This window comes from Triticum aestivum, chromosome 6D, assembly GCF_018294505.1.
Source record: "Triticum aestivum cultivar Chinese Spring chromosome 6D, IWGSC CS RefSeq v2.1, whole genome shotgun sequence".
NCBI classification, from domain to species: domain Eukaryota; kingdom Viridiplantae; phylum Streptophyta; class Magnoliopsida; order Poales; family Poaceae; genus Triticum; species Triticum aestivum.
Genome location: NC_057811.1, coordinates 440,420,682 through 440,439,335, shown reverse-complemented (window position 1 = coordinate 440,439,335; position 18,654 = coordinate 440,420,682). Strand labels below are relative to the sequence as shown.

The window sequence follows — 18,654 nt, the reverse complement described above, 5'->3', positions numbered from 1 at the left end:
TCTCGTTTGATTTCTTAGCCGTAAAAATCATTATGATTTGAAATATTTAGGCAATCCAATTCATGGTGTGGTGATCCATGATGCGACATATGTTGCTTAAAAAACTCTCCTAACATTCCAATGGCTCGTTTTTCGTCCAACTTCCCCTACCACACCCCTACCCTCTCACCATTCCGATCTTTTTCCCTATACTATCGTTGTTTTTTTGGAAAACAGTTTCAACTGCCCCACATTTTATTGACTTAACAATTTTTTTATAGGTCAAAATTCTTACCAAATATAATCTCTTTGCATACTTTAGGTAGATATAAAATATGCGTAACGCTCTGTTGTCCGCTCGTCCTTCGTCCAACCTCCCGCATATATGCCCTCTCATTCCCCTTTTCGTTTTATTTTGCCCCTTCCATCGTCAATTCTTCTCCACTGGGTTTTCTTTGAAACCGTCTCAACTATCCCACATTTTTTGATAAATAAATAATTTTATTGTTTTCTTTAGAAGTCAGTAAATGTTTTACCAAATATAATCCTAATGTTTTCTTTGGCAAGTCAATACATGCTTAACAAATATAATCGTAATATTTTTCTTTGGCAAGTTAATAAATGCTTACCAAATATATTTCTAATGTTTTCTTTGGCAAGTCAATAAATGTTTACCAAATATAATCATAATATTTCTCTTTGGCAAGTCAATAAATGCTTACCAAATATGATTCTAATGTTTTCTTTGGCAAGTCAATAAATGCTTACCAAATATAATCCTAGAATTTTCTTTGAAAGTCTACAAATGCTTACCAAATATATAATCCTAATAAATATGGACCCATTTATCCAGCGAACGCTCGCTGGGGAGAAATTGCTAACGAATGCCCAATCGCCATGGCAATTCAACTAAAATTGCCATGCATTTGTGATTTGCCATGTATGGGAGGGAGAATTGCCATGTTTAGGAAAAATGCCAGCGATGCAGTGTAATTTTTGAAAAAATGACATGCGTTTGATCACAATCCAACGGCTTTAAAGTCGTTCGCTGGGAGCTCCATCCCAGCGAACGTTCGCCAGTTAGATATTCCGATAAATACTTACGCCCCGCTGCAACGCAAGGGCAATTATCTGGTAAAATCAGATCGCGATCGAGGGCGTATATCACCCGCAAAAAGATAATTAATAACATTAATTTTTTTGAGGGGTAGATTAATTGTTGGTGCATGTCCCGTGCTGCGTCCATCCTGCACCGTCGAATCGCCAGGGATGGAAGCCTCCAAATGCGGTTGACAGTAGGACGGGACACGCTCCCCCGTTTTCCGTTCCGTCTGCGCTCCCGGCCGGCCTCGCTTCACCCGAACGAAACACCGCGCGCACGCCAGCCCGGGGGCTGTAAAGTTGCCGTTTGCGACGTGTATCCAGCCCGCGATTTGGGTCTATGCACAACGGACCCCGTGTCCCGGCGCGGCCACGCCCGCCTACTAGCCAGCTAGCCCCCACCACCCCACCCCACCCCGCCCCGCTCCCCCCCTCCCTCTTCCCCCTCCCTCCCTCCCATCGGATCCGAACCCCGTACCGAGAAAACCGGGCCGGAGAGAGAAATTGAAGGCGCGGTCGGGAAACTGAGCAGAGCTCCCCCCGGTCGGTCGGTCGGTCGCTCGCTCGGAACGAAACCCTAACCCTAGCCCCGCCCCGCCGTCCCGCCTCGCCGGAGGCCCCCTCCCCCGACGCGGGCGCCTCCCCCGGCGATGCGCCCCTCCCCCGCATGAGCGCCCGGGGCATGGCCGGCGCCGAGGGCTCGCCGGAGGGCCCGGCCCTCGGCGGCGTCGACCCGTTCGAGCAGGCCAGGAAGGCGCTGTCCCTGCGGACCCCGTTCGAGGGCGAGGAGACGGCGTCCAGGGCGCCCACCCTGCCCGCGCGCCTCGTCAGCTGGTCGGGGCCCAGCGACAGGCGGAAGAAGCACAAGAAGCTCGAGCTCCCCGACGCGGCCGCCGAGGAGCGCCCGCCGCAGCTCAACGCGGCGGCGCTCTCCTCCGGGAAGAAGGGCGCGTGGGACCACTTCGAGGCCTATTTCAGGCCGGTCACCATGGGCGACGTCGAAATGTTGACGCCCAAGCTCCCCTTCGCCCACGGGGAGCTCGACCCGTGCCTCGCCATCCCATTTCTGGGCACCACCGAGGACTTGCTGGACCAAGGCGAGACGTTTGATGTCGCTGTGGCCGAGACGAGCTCCTACCTGGGCGTGGGCGGCGAGGAGGTCGTCAGTACCAAGGAGCGCAGTGGGCAGACCATGGATTTTGTCAGTAGCATGAGCGTGGAGCAGGGCATACATGATGTGGTCGTGCAGCAGCTGGTTACTACCGGAGAGCGTGGTGAGCAGAGCCTGGAGCAGCGCTTACATGATGCTGTTGTGAAGCGGGAGTGGCCAATGGAAGTGGAGCAAGGTAGTAGCAGCGGCGGCACCGCGTCACCAGCATGTGCTGATGAGGCAGGCACATCGCTGAACTGGCTGCTAGGAGCAAGGCAGCGAGTTGTGCTCACTTCTGAGAGGCCAAACAAGAAGAGGAAGCTCATAGGTGTGGATGCTGGGTTGGAGCAGCTTGTGCTGCTTCCACGCCTGGGATCTCAGGCTGGGACGATGTGCGATGTTTGCTGTTTGGGAGAGACTGAAATGGCGTCCAATAGGATGCTTTGCTGTAATAACTGCAAGGTTTCCGTGCACCAGTGGTGCTATGGTTTGCATGTTGTGCCAGATGGCCAGTGGTTGTGCACTTGGTGCAAGTATGTGGAGTCGACAGGGTGCTCATTGAAGAAAGATGCAGGCATCACCCTTTCAATGCCGTGTTTGCTATGCCCAAAGGAGAAAGGGGCCCTAAAACCTGTAATAGGGGAGCCTAGTCGAACTGCAGATGGAGGCAGCCTAAAATTCGCACACTTGTTTTGTACTCTTTGGAGGCCAGAGGCTCTTGTGGAGGACATGGACTCAATGGAGCCTATTACAAATGTTGGATGGGTGCAAGAGAATCAGAGGAAACTGGTGTGTAACATTTGCAAGGTTAAGCATGGTGCATGCATTCGATGCAGCCATGGTATGTACTTTACTCCTTGTTTCCATTATCACATTTTGAGTTTGATTGACTAAATATAATTCGTAAGGTTATGAGACCATATGTTTTGCAGAATATTGCTTGAGAACTGCAGTCTTGTGTTGTATCATTATCATTAATTGTTTAAAATTAGGTGTAGAATGCTGTTTGCAGTCAAGCATAATAATCCGTATTCTGCTGTACCAGGCTGGGACATTAGAATGATTTGTAAAATAGTGATCTAGCAATAGGCCTCATGATATTTGATTCGGCTTGTATCTCTTCAGTGTATTGCTATCCTTTCTCCTATGTGGAGTGACAAACTTCTGTAGTAGTCTTTTATAATGAGACCATTAGGCCAGGGTGCCACCTTCATCATCTAAAATGGTGCATTATGCGTGACTGCTGTTTTCCCCATGAAATATCCTGTTCACTGGGTGCTACTTTTCGAAAAGCCAGAATCACTTTCAGGACTTGGCTTGTAGTGCTCGAGTGGATGCAGCCTCTTAGTAAGGTTTTCCTTGACTAAAGTGGTGTCCTGTGATACTTTGGTATTGTGTTATTGACTTGCTTGTCTAAGTAAACGAAGATGTTCTCTGTTATTTTCTCGTGGCGACATGAAGGAATCTTGTTTTATGTTGATTGATTCCTTGGCTCTGTGATTGACACTTATTTGATTGTGATACTGTTAGTGTTGATTGACTTGTTTGCCTAATTAACCAACAATGCTTTGTGTGTTATTTTCTCATGGCTGAAAACATTCTCTTAGATATTGCAATACCCTGAGCTCTTTTTGATATATGATATTTTTGTAAAGTGGCTGCTCAAGATAGAGTAAGCATTGAATTATGTCCTAAATATGTGCCCTAAAAGCTGTTCATTTGTGATACATTATACTATGAAAAGAAACATGTTCTGTTTGAGTTATCTTTGTTATTTCCCTCAACTTTTGTGCCAGTTATAGTTAGTACCATCTATGATATATATAGCCATGCTAAAGAATTATTAATTTATGGTTACTGTCCATTCGTGCAGAGTTTTACCCACTTTTGCATGTTGTTAATGCTAAGCTCCATGTGGTTTCAGGGGCCTGCCGGACAGCCTTTCATCCTATATGTGCACGAGAGTCCAAGCACCAAATGGAGATATGGGGAAAATTTGGACTTCCTAATGTGAGATCATTATCTTCTGGCTGTTGACACAACCTTATGTAGATTGCTGCAGTTCATTTTTCATGTTTGTTTGTTCTGCAGGTTGAGCTGAGAGCGTTTTGCTCAAAGCATTCTTCAGTTGGATATGTCAACTCTGTAGAGAAAGGTAATAATGCATCTGAGCAGAGTCCTACAGAAGTGAGGCTGAATGATGCAAATCTCGGCAGTGGAAAGATACCAAAACTGAGATTCACACGCAAGAAAAAGGACAGATCCTTGAACCATGAAACCAGCAGCTTTAACCCTGATAACCTTATCAAAGTAGAGACGATGGAGCATGGTGCTTTGCCCCATAAGGTTAGAAATTTAAATGCTCAAGCAACTCGAAGTATGGAAATTGATACTGATCATCCCTCAGTTGGTGATAATCTTATGAGGAACTCTGGTGATATTGCTATGGTGCTTAAAAAGGTAACTGGCTAACTGCTCCTGATTCAGAATCCAATAATTACCTAGGCATGTACTGCTGAGCCTTTGGCAAGGAAGAAAAAATTTAATGTCTACTGTATTTGCAGCTAATCGAAAGAGGGAATGCTAGCGTGAGTGATATAGCATCCGAAGTGGGTATTTCTTCAGCATCCTTGGAAGCTGCTCTCGTGGTACTTTGGATGTAGCTTATGCCTAGTATTACAAATTTATTTCCAAGCTATTTTGCTAATTCTCTGATTCTCAGGGTGAAACTACGACCTTTTCCCATGGGTTGAAGTTGAAAATCATCAAGTGGCTTCAAAAATCTGCACATATACTAGCTGTTCAAGCGATCACTCTTAAAGGGAGCTCAGATGTGGTGCAAGATAACAAATTAGATGGGTCTGACAGTACAGATAGTGTCAATGTGAAGAGTTCATTAGTCCTAGAGGACAAAGGAGCTACATTTGAGATGTCAGATTCTGCTGTACCAAAACCCTCATCACCAAGATCTAAAGATAATGACAAGATTCTTGAAGAAGAGAAGGCAATACGTTCAACTGGAACTACTTTTGAAAATGGAAAAAAGAACGTGGTTAAAGGAAGTGCTGATCATGAGTATTTTCTTGCTGAAGATCTTGCAAAAGAATATACTGGAAATTTGTCCCTAGTTGGAGGCAAGGATACTTCAAAGGAAGTGGATGAAAAATTGGTAAGAAAAACATACTATTGAGTATTCTGTGAAGCTTTGCTTGTTTGTTGTACCTGAACTGGTGCGAAGCATGAAATATCAGTGTGTAGATGATAGTTTTCTTTGATTCATTTTCCTGCATAATGGGCAAAGTGAGCATACACCTTAATTGACAATGTTTCTGCACCCATATCTGCTTTCCTGCGAGCTTTAGGGTGTTGGAGAAAGTATAAAATGGAAATAAGGGAAACTTTATCTGTTGTGTTCTTTTGAGGGGAGAGATATCCTTAGTTGCTCTGATGGGTTTTCTTTTAAATTCCACAAGGCCAAGTGGCCAAAGTGATATGTGTGTACGCTGTTTGCTGTGAACGCTGATTATGTAGGATTGCAGGACCTATTCCGTGCTAAATGGCAAGTATATTATCTGAAATTCAGTAGTAAATGGTAGATGACTTTTCTGTTAGCGTTCACAAATGGATTGTCCCTTGAATGGAATCTTAAGCTTTCTTGTCTCTCCCTGCCGAGCATTGGTTTTCAGGGTGTCTTCTTAATCTTTACCTCAAAAAGTTCAACTGAGATGATAGCTAACCGATGGCATTTAGATTCTGTTCTGTCATCATTGTTTGTGTCGCCCTATTATGGTTAGGTTGTGACCTCCAGGTTACCTTTGCTCAGTAGGCTGTGCTGTCATTATTTACGGTCTTAAGGAAATGATCTTTAAATCTGGATGCAGTTTTGATTCCCATCCTTGTGACAGATATCAAACAGCAGCTCTGGCAATAAAGTATTTGATACTTCCATGGAGATACCAAATCAACTTCAAGGTAAAATCTTTTGTTCGACCAGTACTCCAGAGTTATCACTGCGTTTCGCTTGACCTCTACGCTCTAGATAGCATTTTAGTTGCTTGCTGTTTTATCCTTCTGTTCTCTTTTGTATTAGCGAGTGAATGTGAGTTTTATTTTGGTTAATTGTTCATTCACGAAACCAAATTAGACAAAGCAAAACAAACGTTTTAACAAAGGTTACCAGTTAGATGTCTTATATATGAGGCGACCCAGTCCGAGAGGCATCCTGAAAAGAACTTCACTTAGTGCTGCACCAGCTCTAAATGCTCTTTGTTTTAGCTTGTCTACTTCTATTATGGTGAGGTGGCTGCCAACTTTGTGAATTTTCCAAGCTTACACGGGATCGTTATTTTCTGTGTTAAAGTGTTTAATTGGTTACAAATTTCAAGCATGCATTACTCATATTGCTTTTTCTTATAATTTTGAACTATATTAGATATCTCCACTCATAAGTGTAACTGGGTTACAACTTACAAGTTCACTTTTATTATTCCTTACAATGATGCAATGCAATGGTCGTGACAGTGCTGTTCTATATTTATCGCTTGTGGGTGTTTTAAGGTTATTGCCGGTGTCTTCATAATTTTTTTCTTGTATTGGACAAGACCAGTTCTTCCCTGTCGTTACTGCCATGCAAGAAACAATATGTTTTGGTAATGTTCTCTTTGTGAGCATAGTGTGCTTTACTAGCTATACCAACTCATTCTAGGGCCATAGGGCCAGTTTGAGCTTGTTATCCTGTGCTGAGTGATGTAGTAGTGTTTTCCATTCTAGTAAGATTTTACTGTTGTGACCCCAAAAAAGAAACTTTCAAGTACTTATATTCTATCAAAAAGTGAAAATTATAAGAGCACCCAGACTTTAGGCGCAAAAATCTACCTCTAAGCTAGGACCCACACCTTGCATCTATTCCTGTCAGAAAACTCTAATGGATGGAGGCACCTGTTGCCTGACCAAGTAAATACCTTTTGAAAACAGTGATTACTTTATGAAGCCGCTGTGGTGACAAATGAGCAAACCTTTGTATTTTAATTAAGTCTTTCAGTTAAAGTCATAGCTACTCATTTGCAAGATTAATTTAATGATTTAATTTCTTTTGCGAGCTCAAAGTGCTGCATACCAAAAATAGGTGAATTTGAAGCCATTGCATGTTAAATGCGGTGACATTGTTGAATTTGAAATTGTACCATTGAAAGCTAGCTTCTGTAAAATTTAGGTGACTTGGAAGTTTTAGTTGTAAAGCTTCTTCTATCTTTCTTCCAACTTGTTAGTGGTATTTTATTTCCTTTTACGGGTTCAAATGATCTGATACATGGAACATAATAAAAACGGGTGAAACGAAGCGTACAATGGGAAGGTATAGAAATCCTCAAATCAATAGAAATCCCTTTCAGACAGGATTTCTGTATGGAAATTCTCAAAGCATTGCTTATTTTATGGACCTAGATGGGAAAGTTAACTCTTATTCACGCAAAAAGCACTGATTATATATACATTACAGTATTTTCTTTTAAAATATATATGTTTTATTTAACAAATCATTTGAATAATTATTCACGTAATTGTGGTATGTTCTAGTTCTTACAATATGTTATGAACAGGTACATCACTTGGAAGGAAAAGTAACGACTTGACTGAGGCTGAACTTGGCTCGGAAGTGGAGGAGTGTGTATCTTCATTGGATAAAACCTCTTCTTGGGGTGATAATGCTAAACATGGGTCAGATTCAGTTGAAAATGGCGTATGCAATCATCATGATTGTAATATGGATCACGTTCATGGACAGCCTTTTTTGAAGTAAATAACCCAACTAATTATTTTTTGGCCTATTCTGCTGTGGTTTCTTCTACTCCCTCCGTTCCGAATTACTTGTCAGAGGTATGGATGTATCTAGATGTATTTTAGTTCTAGATACATCCATTTCTGCGACGAGTAATTTGGAACGGAGGGAGTAACCATCTTCTTTCTTTACTTTCAAACCACTTTTTTCTTTCTTTCTTTTGCATGAACATAGCCACGTAGGTCCTCCTATTTTGCTCAGGTTGTTGAACCCTATTTTGCTTCATGCAGCTTTGATGATTCTCATTCTTACATTCATCCATTTATCAAGACAAAGATTGCTCATCTTTGGAACCATGATTTGAAGCAGAATAAGCAGACACAGTATCATCCTGGTAAATTCTTAATACCTTCTCGAAATAAATATTTTTTCTATATTTTTGGTACTTTCCATGCTCTAACTGAATCTATTTTTCCTTGGTCGAATATTATTAGAAGAGCAATTATGCTCTTCCGATGAGAAAAGACCTGTGGATTCCTTAGTAGAACTTACGGAAACAACAGGAATTGATGTGACAGATCAACTTTCTAGAGCAAAAGCTCTGGGAATCCTTGATCATTCGCCTGATGATGAAGTAGAAGCAGAAACGTTGTTCTTACAAGCTAGGCTGCTTGACAATGCTATGGTTCTGAAGCATAGATGCGGTAAGATTTCTTCTGTTAATATATTATTTGTATCCGTTACTTTTCTGGTGGCATTTTTCCAGAATAATAAAACCTTGTCGATTCCTTTGTTGCTCATTTTACGTCAATGGCCTTATTGTGTCAACACTGTCCATGAAGCTGCCCTAAGATAATGAAGTTGCCGTGTCTTCATTTTTCTGAATCATTATACACTTGAATCTTGCAGAAGACTTAATAGTAAAGGTTGTCCAGAATCTTTCTTGCGAGTTGGATGTTTTCAGTAAAAGAAAATGGGACTTCATCCGTGTCAATCAGTTTCTTCGTGACGTTAGAGAAGCTAAGAAACGTGGCAGAAAAGAGAAGAGACATAAAGAAGCCCAGGCTGTACTAGCAGAAGCTGCAGCTGCTGTTGCAGCCTCCTCGCGTAACTCCACTGTGAGAAAAGATGCAAATGATGATGTACTCCGTCGAGAGGTTTCTTACTGTACTTTTTTTAGATAATTTTTTTGAGAGAAGTCCATATTACCCACCCTAAACATGTGCTGGAGTTCAGATTACAACACTCAGTTTTAATACTGTTCAAAATACACTCTTAAACTCTTAAAACAGTTCAGATTACAACCCTTCCCAGTTTGAGGTGGCTTTGACCCTAGTATTGGCAGGTCAACATGCCCACGTCAGCTTCCTCTCTCTTGTTCCTACTGCATCCCTTTTGTTTGTCTCCCGTGTGAAGCAACTGTCAGATCCCAGCTCCTTGATTCGGACGGTGTGCGTGAGGCTGCTAATTTTGCATGAGTTCCGACGGTGTGAGGACTCATACAACTACCCAGCGGCCAACTCGAGGAAGCCACATCTCACAGTTCCAGAGATGGAGTCTCAATCCACCCGGTGGCCCCGCGTCGTGAACTATCATGGTGATTTGTGAGCACTTTGGTGACCCTGTCAAGTGTCTCCAGATCGTTCTGTTTTTTGAATCTCTCCAGTACTTTGGTGCCGTGAGATCTGGCTTCGTCATTGGATCATGCATGAGTTTGGGGAAAAAAGATATATGTTGATCAAGTTGCACTGCAAATATTTGATGGAATGCCAGACCTGTGATGTTTCGCAGTGATGCGTGAGCTTGGTACAGAGTCATTTGATTGATTCCTCCCTCCCGATTCAAATTCTTTCTTTCACTTCCTCTTGTGGTTTTCTTATACAATGGAAGCATATGGATTGTTTTCCACTTTCCTTTCCTGTTCATGCTTCTAGTAGTATGTAGTCTGCCGCCAGACATGCAGTGGCCAGCTACCGGTTCCAGCATGGATTCACTCTGTCATTTCTCCGGTGGCGACGTGAGGTAAGATGCGACACACACACCGGCGAGAGGCGCTGGGTGGCGGCTCAGTCCTATTCCCTCGGGAAGAGAAGAAATAGAAGGAAGGGGATTGAGACAGAGGGAAAACGAGAGTTGGGGGGGAGGGGGTGAGGAGCTTCTCCTTGATGTTGTTGTGGCTTTCAGCAACAATGACGACGGCAGCACCCAGTAGGTAGCTTCTCTCGCTCTCTCACGGGACGAGAGGGAAGAGAGAAGTAGCGAGTTCTTTTTCAGGAGAGAGAGTTTAGTGATGTGGAAACGCTGATGTGGCGCCACGGAGGACAAAACCGGAGAACAAAACCACCTCAAGCAGGATAGGGTTGTAATCTAAACAGTTTTCGTAGTTTGGGGGTATTTTCACCGGTATTGAAATTGAGGGTTGTAATCCGAACTCCAACACAAATTTAGGGGGGTAATATGGACTAATTATTTTTGAGAGGCTATGTATCTTATTTCTTGTGCACTTGTAGAGTTCTCCAAAATTTGGTGCTGGATCTTCAAGAGTTGCCCAGCGGACTCCTTCATTACCACGGCCCAAGGATTCATCAAAGCCATCCAACAGCAAAGTTTCACAAGTTACTAACTCCGGCATTTTTCATATGCCAATTTACTCAAAAGAAAATGCACTCTACTGTGATGTATGCATGCGGGGTGAAACTGTGTTGAACCGAGTATCTGTCTGCTCCGGATGCAAGGTGCTTTGGATTCTGTTGAGTTTTGAGATATTATGCTCCATTGTGTTCTATTAACTTTGACCTGTTCAGCAGGCTGCTGTCCACATAGATTGCTATAAATATCTAGAGATATGCATTGGCCGCTGGAAATGTGAACTTTGTGAAGATATTTCACCAGAAGATGCTAGCTCTAGTGATCAATCTGACAGTAATGGCACAAAATTATCCCTGGTACGATGTGCTCTGTGCCATGGAACATCTGGTGCTTTTAGAAAGACTATAGATGGGCAGTGGACTCATGCGTTCTGTGCCGAGGTATTTAAATTGTTGTCACCTTTTGTTTCCATATGAGGTTGAGTTCTAATTTTTTTCCTAATATTTTCCTAGTGGTTGTTGGAGACGAAGTACATGAGAGGACAAGATGATCCAGTGAGCGGAATGGTACTCTTCTCTGTCCAGCATTGCAGTTTTCTCTAGCTTTCCTTTTCTGGAATTACCTCCTCTGTTATTTTTGTTGTTCATATATAATCAAATGTGGTGTTCATTTTCAGGAATAAATATAACACCTTTTTACTGTCCATATAACTAGAAGCTTTTGTTATTCGTTAGTGTTATCCTCTCTTGTTATGCTACATCATTTTAATATTTGGCTACTTAATGTTATATCAATCAGGAAACCCTTGTAAAGGAGAAAGATACTTGTTGTGTCTGCAACATCAAAGTTGGTGCGTGTCTCAAGGTAAATCATCACCTGTCCCTGCCTGTAACTTAGAGCATGAATAGATCACACACTTCAGAGTTTGACAAGTTTCTCTTCCTATTACGCAGTGCAACAGTGAGGACTGCCACACCACTTTTCATCCTTCTTGTGCTAGAGATGCTGGTTTCTACATGAACACTAAAGGATTTGGGACTGTGGCGCAGCACAAGGCATACTGTGGCAAACACAGCAGCGAGCAGAAAGAGGTAAGTGCAGCATCAAGACTATTTTGGAGCAATGGGTTTCTTTCATTTGTACCTACGAACAGGCTAACTATTCACCTTCTATCCTGCAAATAAATGTGCTACTATAACAGTAAGTGAACTTGGTCCCCTGCCGCAAATTGATACTCCCTCCATTCCACAATGTAGTGCGCCCGCGCTTCCCGAGATCTAAGTATCGAAATACGAATTCAGTGGTATAATTTTTGCTCCCGCCGCAGTCGGTCTCGTTGGTTAAATTATGGTCAAACTTAGATCTCGGGAAGCGCGGGCGCACTACATTGTGGAATGGAGGGAGTAGCTTAAATATAGCATTAGATTTTTACCATAATGAGGTAAAATAATGTGCACGGGCAAGGGTTAGTATAATGGATCAACAGGGCACATATTTGTTACTTTTTCCTGTGCTTGGTAGAGTTATCTTCAGTATCTTACTTTGCTCTTCAAACTTTACGCAGACTGATGCCTGGAAGTACTGGCCCGAGGAAGTCAATAGCTTGAAAAGGACGAGGGTTAGTAATAATGCCTGTTGCATATTATTGGCTGTCAAGTAAATTTGGATGAACACAGAACCTATGAATAGTTAGGTATCAATAAACGCTTCTTTTGGAAAGGATTTTATTGTGCGTTCATTAACTTCCTAACATCATATCAGCATGCCGCTCCATTACTGGAACATACTAGTGAGCTGGATACAGTAACTAGATTCTTGTTTTGATCTTAGTAATCACTGATAATCTGAACAATCAACCCTACTAGTACCAGTAGCATTTTTATTTTATTTTTTGCGGATAGTACTAGTAGCAGTTGGTGCTTCATCTCGAGCATGGAAGCACCATGCACCCACCATTCTCATTTTTATCTCTTATCGAGGAGTGCTGCTGAAAGATAACCGATACATATTAACTTATTAAGTGGTGAGATGCACCTGCTAGCTCAAGTTATGGTGGTGCACACTAGATGCTCGTAGCTAACCACCTTTTTTGTGTTCTACATGGTTCTTTCAAATTGATGCACTAGCCTTGCTTGCGAGGCATTTATGTATGTCACAAGACATTTCTAGAGATTGTCTTTGACTACTTGAGGCATTATTATATCATTTGCAGGTTGAGTTGGAGAAGTTCCGCCTCTTATGTGAGAGGGTAATTAAGAGAGAGAAGGTGAAGGTATGTCCGGCCGTCAATTGTACTTCTCCTGTGGTGCCTTGAAAACTGAAGTACATCTTGAAGCTACATCTATTTATTTATTTTGTATCAGTCACTTTCCTTTTTCCTTAGAAGAATAGATGGAAATAATACTTGAATACTAACCTATGAAACGGCATATACAATTTCATAGGATTTATTTTGTTGCACCATCTAAAAGTTTGCAACCTTATCTGTCTGGTGTTTCCTTCGATTTACTTCATGATGGTGTTGTTTCGGAATTTATGGAACGGTATTGTTATGGGCTAAAGAGGTAGCCCAGCCATGCTTAGCAATTAGGAATCACAGAAGGTTATCGTGTTATGCAAGATTGGTTGAGTTTGATTCTTATGGGACAAGCTGTACAAAGATCCATCGTGCAACTCTTTGTATCAAGCAATGAAATAAACTGAACTTCTCTAGGCCTCGGAGCCTTTCGTCGATGTTAGGAACCCACGTCACTGACCTGTTACTGGGTTATTGAGGATGAGTTCCCTATCTCCAGTATTCGGGCCTTACCACACCCAAATTATCTCGTTGTGACCGATATCAGATTACGGATAGGCAAACCACGCTGTTCTGAAGAAGGATCTCATGGCCCTTCAGCAAAGCACCGCCACCCTCCCAACTAATCCACTTCCGCTGGCACCACCAAATATGTTTCCACACCACCCGCTGCCACCTCAACTACAGCCACACGCCGCAGCAATCACCTCCACTGCCCAAGATGCCAATCTCATGGACGATTTTCCAGCAACGGCTGGTACATCCATTGCCAAATTCACTTCCGTCCCCATTGGAGCCACCAATGTGGGGCCTTCTGCCCCTGCTTAGACTCGCCTCTTCGCAGACTTCTGTTCTGGCATCACGCGCCACACCCATTAGCCTCCCCTGCCCCAGTACCTTTACCACTGGATCGACATCCTCTGATCGCCATGAAGTTTCATGCACCAACCAGTATAGAACCAAAAGTCTGAACTGATGGAGAAGGTCAGGCAATCCACATATAATTCAACCAGTATTAACATGGATAGAAAAAGGTCAAGCATTTTTTTTGAATTTAAATTGCTAAAGCGGAACCTGAACCCAAGACTTCTTGGCTCTGGTACCATATTAAGATTCATGCACCAGCCAGTAGAACCAAAAGTACAATATTATGGAGAATGTTGGACATTGCCAAACAAGTGGTTGCCATCCCCAAGTGGGCCTGCCAGACCACAGAAGGTACTTGCCTACCAACACGGACATTGCAACGTTCTCCGTTGGCCTCCACATGCTTGTTTGGCGTGGTTGATGACAGTGCCTGCTCCATGAAATGCATACACCCATACACCCAGGAGAGAAGCAGATTAAGCAGGAGCTGTATCTCGTAGCTATCTGTGAATCGAAATCGCCCCTCCAATTCGTATTCGTGGTTCGTGATTTGTCACTTCCGAGAAGGAGCAGACTGAAAAAGAACATGAATCTGGATCTTCTCAAGGACCTCGTCTCTTTTGTCTCTTCCACTCCAGGTTCTCGACTCATCGGCTCGCTCCAATAATCTTCCACTACCTCTCCGACGACGGCTTGCCTGCCTTCACTTCCTTGTCGCTCCACCGAACGACGACCGCCGCTCCGGGCCACTAGTAGGGGTCGCCTCCCCAGTGCAAACGCGGTTCTAATCATGGATGCCACTCTGATACCAAATGTTTGTTTCCCCCCACGGATCGATCATATCAAAGTATCACGAACACTCACGGACAAAATTCTTCCGTGAAAGGCACCTCCTTGTATTATTTCTATGACAAACCCATGTTACAAAACTATAGGTTGGCTGTGTTTATGTATACTCACACACAATCAAAGTTTTAAAAAGCACTAGGCGTTAATTGTGCGCTATGCCACCACCTTGCGCTTTGGTACATAAGGGCAATTAAGCGCTAGGCGTTTTGCTGTCGCCTAGAGCCTAAAAAAGGGCAGCCCGGTGCACGTAGCTCCCGCTTGCGTAGGGTCCGGGGAATGGTCCGACCACTTTGAATCTTTTCTACGCAGCCTTTTCGTACATTTCCGCAAGAGGCTGTTTCCAGGACTCGAACCCGTGACCTCATGGTCACTAGGCAACAGCTTCGCCGCTGCGCCAAGGCTCCCCCTTCTATCACCTAGAGCCTAGGCGCGCCTTTTTTAACTATGCGCACAACCAGGACAAAACACCTACTCGGACATGGTATTGAATCCAAACTGGACTCAAAATTGTTTCCTTCCTAATCTGTTCGCACGTAACCTTGATGGCTACGTAAACCTAAACTAGCTTGTACTAACTCCAACATGAACTACTAGTAATACTTGCAACACAAATGCAAGTGCTTACGGGACTCACGGACATGGCAAAGTCCAGACCGATTTGAAACCAGTTGCAAAACTGACGTAAGAAACTAACTCAAACCAAGGCCATAACATGCAAGCCAGACTGACTAACACTTCCCAAATTGATCTAACCAATCAAGATTATGCTAACATCCAGCACCACAATGCCTTCTTCCTTCTCCCCTGCCCTCTCTTCCGTCCTACCTCTCCTTTGCCAAATCAATTTAATCATCTTTCCCTCGAATTGAACATTTTTCTTCTTAACTTTGTAAAAGAAAATATCATATGCACTGTTACCCGATTTCTTTCGAAAATGTACCCAGGTTCTGGCCCCTATGAGATCTTGATTGCTGTGCAGCCTTTCTACGTAGCTATACGTTTCAGTTTTGTAGTGTATGTGTGTGGTTGGTGCAGTGCACAAAAGAGGGGGGGAGGTATGTGCCATTTGTTCCACGTCTACTGTTTCTAAAATCCGACCTCCAATTGTTAGAGCAGTGGGATTGGTTGAATAATTAAATTAAATTGATCAGATTGAGATATATTTGGGAGGTCATTCATTCCATCTGTACTTGTTTTAAACTCTAATCTTCAACTGCCGACTGGGATTGGTTGTATTGAGTTGATCAGATTGGATTATATTTGGCATAGTCAGCGAGTCTGGTAACTATAAAAAATAAATCATCGGTATTTTTTGACAAAAAGGAGAAGTCCTGTCCCTTGTCGTGGCTTCAATGCGTATTGTCCTATTAGGTTTTGTGTAAATGTTCATAATAGGGGATGCCCTTTCAGTTTCAAATATTTTGCTGACAACAGATTGCAATGCCTACAATGAACTAATTTGCTGTGTTACTTATTTTGCCAGAGAGAGACAGTTCTGTGTGACCATGACATACTCGCCAAAACCAAGGATACTGTTGTTTTCTCCTACCGAACACCCGGAGCTAGTTCAGAATCTGCCACTACTTCGGTTAATAATAAATCATGCAGTGGAACCATGCAACGATCTGATGATGTCACGGTGGATAGCAGTATTTCTGGGATAAATACCGTCAGATTTTCCCTTAATAACAGAGATGCTGAGGGAAACACAGCTGATAGCTCAAGGACACTGATATCTTTCAAACGGAAGTTCAGTGAGAGGGGGCCACTTGCTGGTAAGCGACTTCCACAAAGATCAGTGAATGCCCTACTGAAATTGGAAGATGGAAAACAAAAAACAAAAGATAATAAGGTTTGTACTGTTTTCTTTCCAGTTGTTCAGTTATTTCTGGCACCAAGCTAATGCACAACACATGATTTTGCAGCAGGCAGAAACCTTTCAAAAGGAGCTGGTTATGACATCTGATCAAGCGTCCACACAGAACCAACGCCTTCCAAAGGGATATGCATATGTACCCCGTGATTCTCTTTCTAAAGAGAAACCATGGAAACGAAATACACAGACCCATGAACCACAAGAGCCTGGTGGATAGGGATAGCTGAAATTCACAAAAAATTTGCATGCCTAGTGTTGTCAACTGAAAAGCACAAGCATCAAGCAGTGCTGGCCTGTGCTTTTGCTGCAAGGATTACCAAACTAATTGGAATCAAGCTGTAGAATGATGCAAACCAAACTAGTTGTGAATGAGTGTTTGGTATGGGCTGGGGTGACTTGGATGAATGGAAACATAGGTGCAATTCACCTAGCAGGGCTATACAAAGACGCCTGTCACCTGTGTATATAGATTTGTTTTTAGAGTACAGATTTTGTAAATTTTCCTTGTACATTCCTACCTTTTACAAATGCATAGTTTAGTTATGCAAAAGAGAGTGAGAATCACCATTCCTTTTTGGCTGTAGAAGAAAAATAAGGGACCTGGAATGACTGCTGGGATGGCATTCCACCTGTGATTGGGAGGACGCATTTGGTAATATCTATCTAACAAGATCTGATTCATGTTATTTGTAGGAATGGAGACAGTGAAAGCAGTCCGATAGACTGGACCAGCTACTAATGTTGAGCAGGCAGTTACCGGTGAGAGCCGGTATAGCACAGGCCAAGATTGGATTGGCCCCTTTTGTGTTGATTGGTATCAGATGGTCGTCTGATGGAACCAGTAGGTTTTTGGATATATTTTCTCTAGGATTAACATGATTTATGCTGCCAAGCAAGACAACAGGAAAGGGGAAGTTAACATGCTTACCAGATTTTCAAGTTATGTGCTGGTGTTCAGATATTTTGGTCTGAGACAGGTGTTTTCCGCTTGCCGTCCAGATTTGTAAGTTTGGTCAAATGTGTTGGCTTGTACTGCAAGCTACACTGGCAATGTAAAAGCATCTGTTGAGTTTTGTAATGGTAACTGTTGCCATTAGTTGTGCTTGAACCCTGCCAGTTGGTGCCTGCTGTATGTTTCCAAGTGGTGATTTTTCTGATGGGCTTGGGCATTGGAGCCAGGCGTATCACGTTTGTATTCCTACTGCTACTATAGAGACACTGATGTGGCGATTTGGCGTGGAATCTCTTCAAAATTGTCTTGTGGAAGCCAGGGGTGATGATGTAGCGTGAAATAGTCTTTTGTGCCGTTTGTAGCAGTGCCATGCCTCTGTCTGCTGTTGCATTTGGCTTCTGGGCGCTTGTTGTGTCAGATACAGCAGATATTTGTGTGCAGATGCACGCGCTGTTCCTGTTGCTTAGAACAGTATTTGGTTTATTTCTGCTGGTGATTCACGTTTAGGCGGTGTCTTGGGGTTTGACCCGGTGGGCGAGAACAAACGACCTTGCTTTTGCCCGTAGGAGCAATCTGTTGGTGTGTTGTTCAGCCGTTTGCTTGCGCCATAATAGCAAGAAGCCATATTCATTCACACGCTTCCAAAAACGGGCAACTGTTTCCTGTCCTTGGAAACATACGGCAGGCACCAACTGGACAAGCTATTGGACACGTCGCAAAAGACAGTAGTGAAACAGAACACATGCCCGATTCAGAATTCTTTTATGAGTTGGAGAACATGGCACATGTGTCTTTTTTTTTTGGAAAAAGAGGATGACCTCGGCCTTTGCATCTGGACGACCAGTTTATTAATTATTCACAAAGACCTTGCAAAGTAATACATCAGTAAATCTGAAGCCACTATCTTGACAACCTGTATAAGCTATCTAAAAAAAATCACTTTCTTCTTCTTTTCGTAGAACAGGAAAAACCACGGTGCCTGGACCTAGCAGCCACGCACGCAGCCGAGAAAAAGAAAGAAGCGCACGCCAACAGCCGTAGAAGCTTCCATGAGACCATGACAGGGCGGTCGGTGGTCAGGCCGGCGACCGTGGAAGCAAAGCGTTCCCAGCTCGACCGAAAGCCCAAGCCGGACACTGACCATCATCCACCCCTCTCTCCTCCATCGTCGCGGCTGCCCGCCACCGTCGCGGTGTCCCTCATCATGGCATATCGCAAC

At 43.4% G+C, this 18,654-nt stretch overlaps 1 protein-coding gene across 4 annotated transcripts; it reads left to right on the top strand.

Annotated features, from left to right (window-relative positions):
- The first annotated feature begins 1,528 nt into the window (after positions 1–1,528).
- LOC123145672 (uncharacterized) lies at positions 1,529–17,033 on the top strand. Of its 4 annotated transcripts, none has more exons than XM_044565140.1 (19): positions 1,529–3,071; positions 4,155–4,240; positions 4,322–4,690; positions 4,795–4,878; positions 4,953–5,399; positions 6,136–6,202; positions 7,828–8,023; positions 8,297–8,400; positions 8,501–8,710; positions 8,916–9,148; positions 10,517–10,741; positions 10,811–11,035; positions 11,108–11,161; positions 11,394–11,459; positions 11,549–11,686; positions 12,160–12,213; positions 12,808–12,867; positions 16,091–16,459; positions 16,533–17,033. In XM_044565140.1, the coding sequence occupies exons 1-19, from the start codon at positions 1,748–1,750 to the stop codon at positions 16,698–16,700; spliced, it is 4,479 nt and encodes a 1,492-aa protein (XP_044421075.1). In that variant the 5' UTR covers positions 1,529–1,747; the 3' UTR covers positions 16,701–17,033. The 4 variants fall into 4 exon arrangements, with proteins under 4 accessions (XP_044421075.1, XP_044421074.1, XP_044421072.1 ...); XM_044565139.1 differs by having other exon boundaries at positions 1,530–3,071; positions 8,916–9,163; positions 10,814–11,035; positions 16,536–17,033; XM_044565137.1 differs by having other exon boundaries at positions 1,531–3,071; positions 8,916–9,163.
- The last annotated feature ends 1,621 nt before the right edge of the window (positions 17,034–18,654 follow it).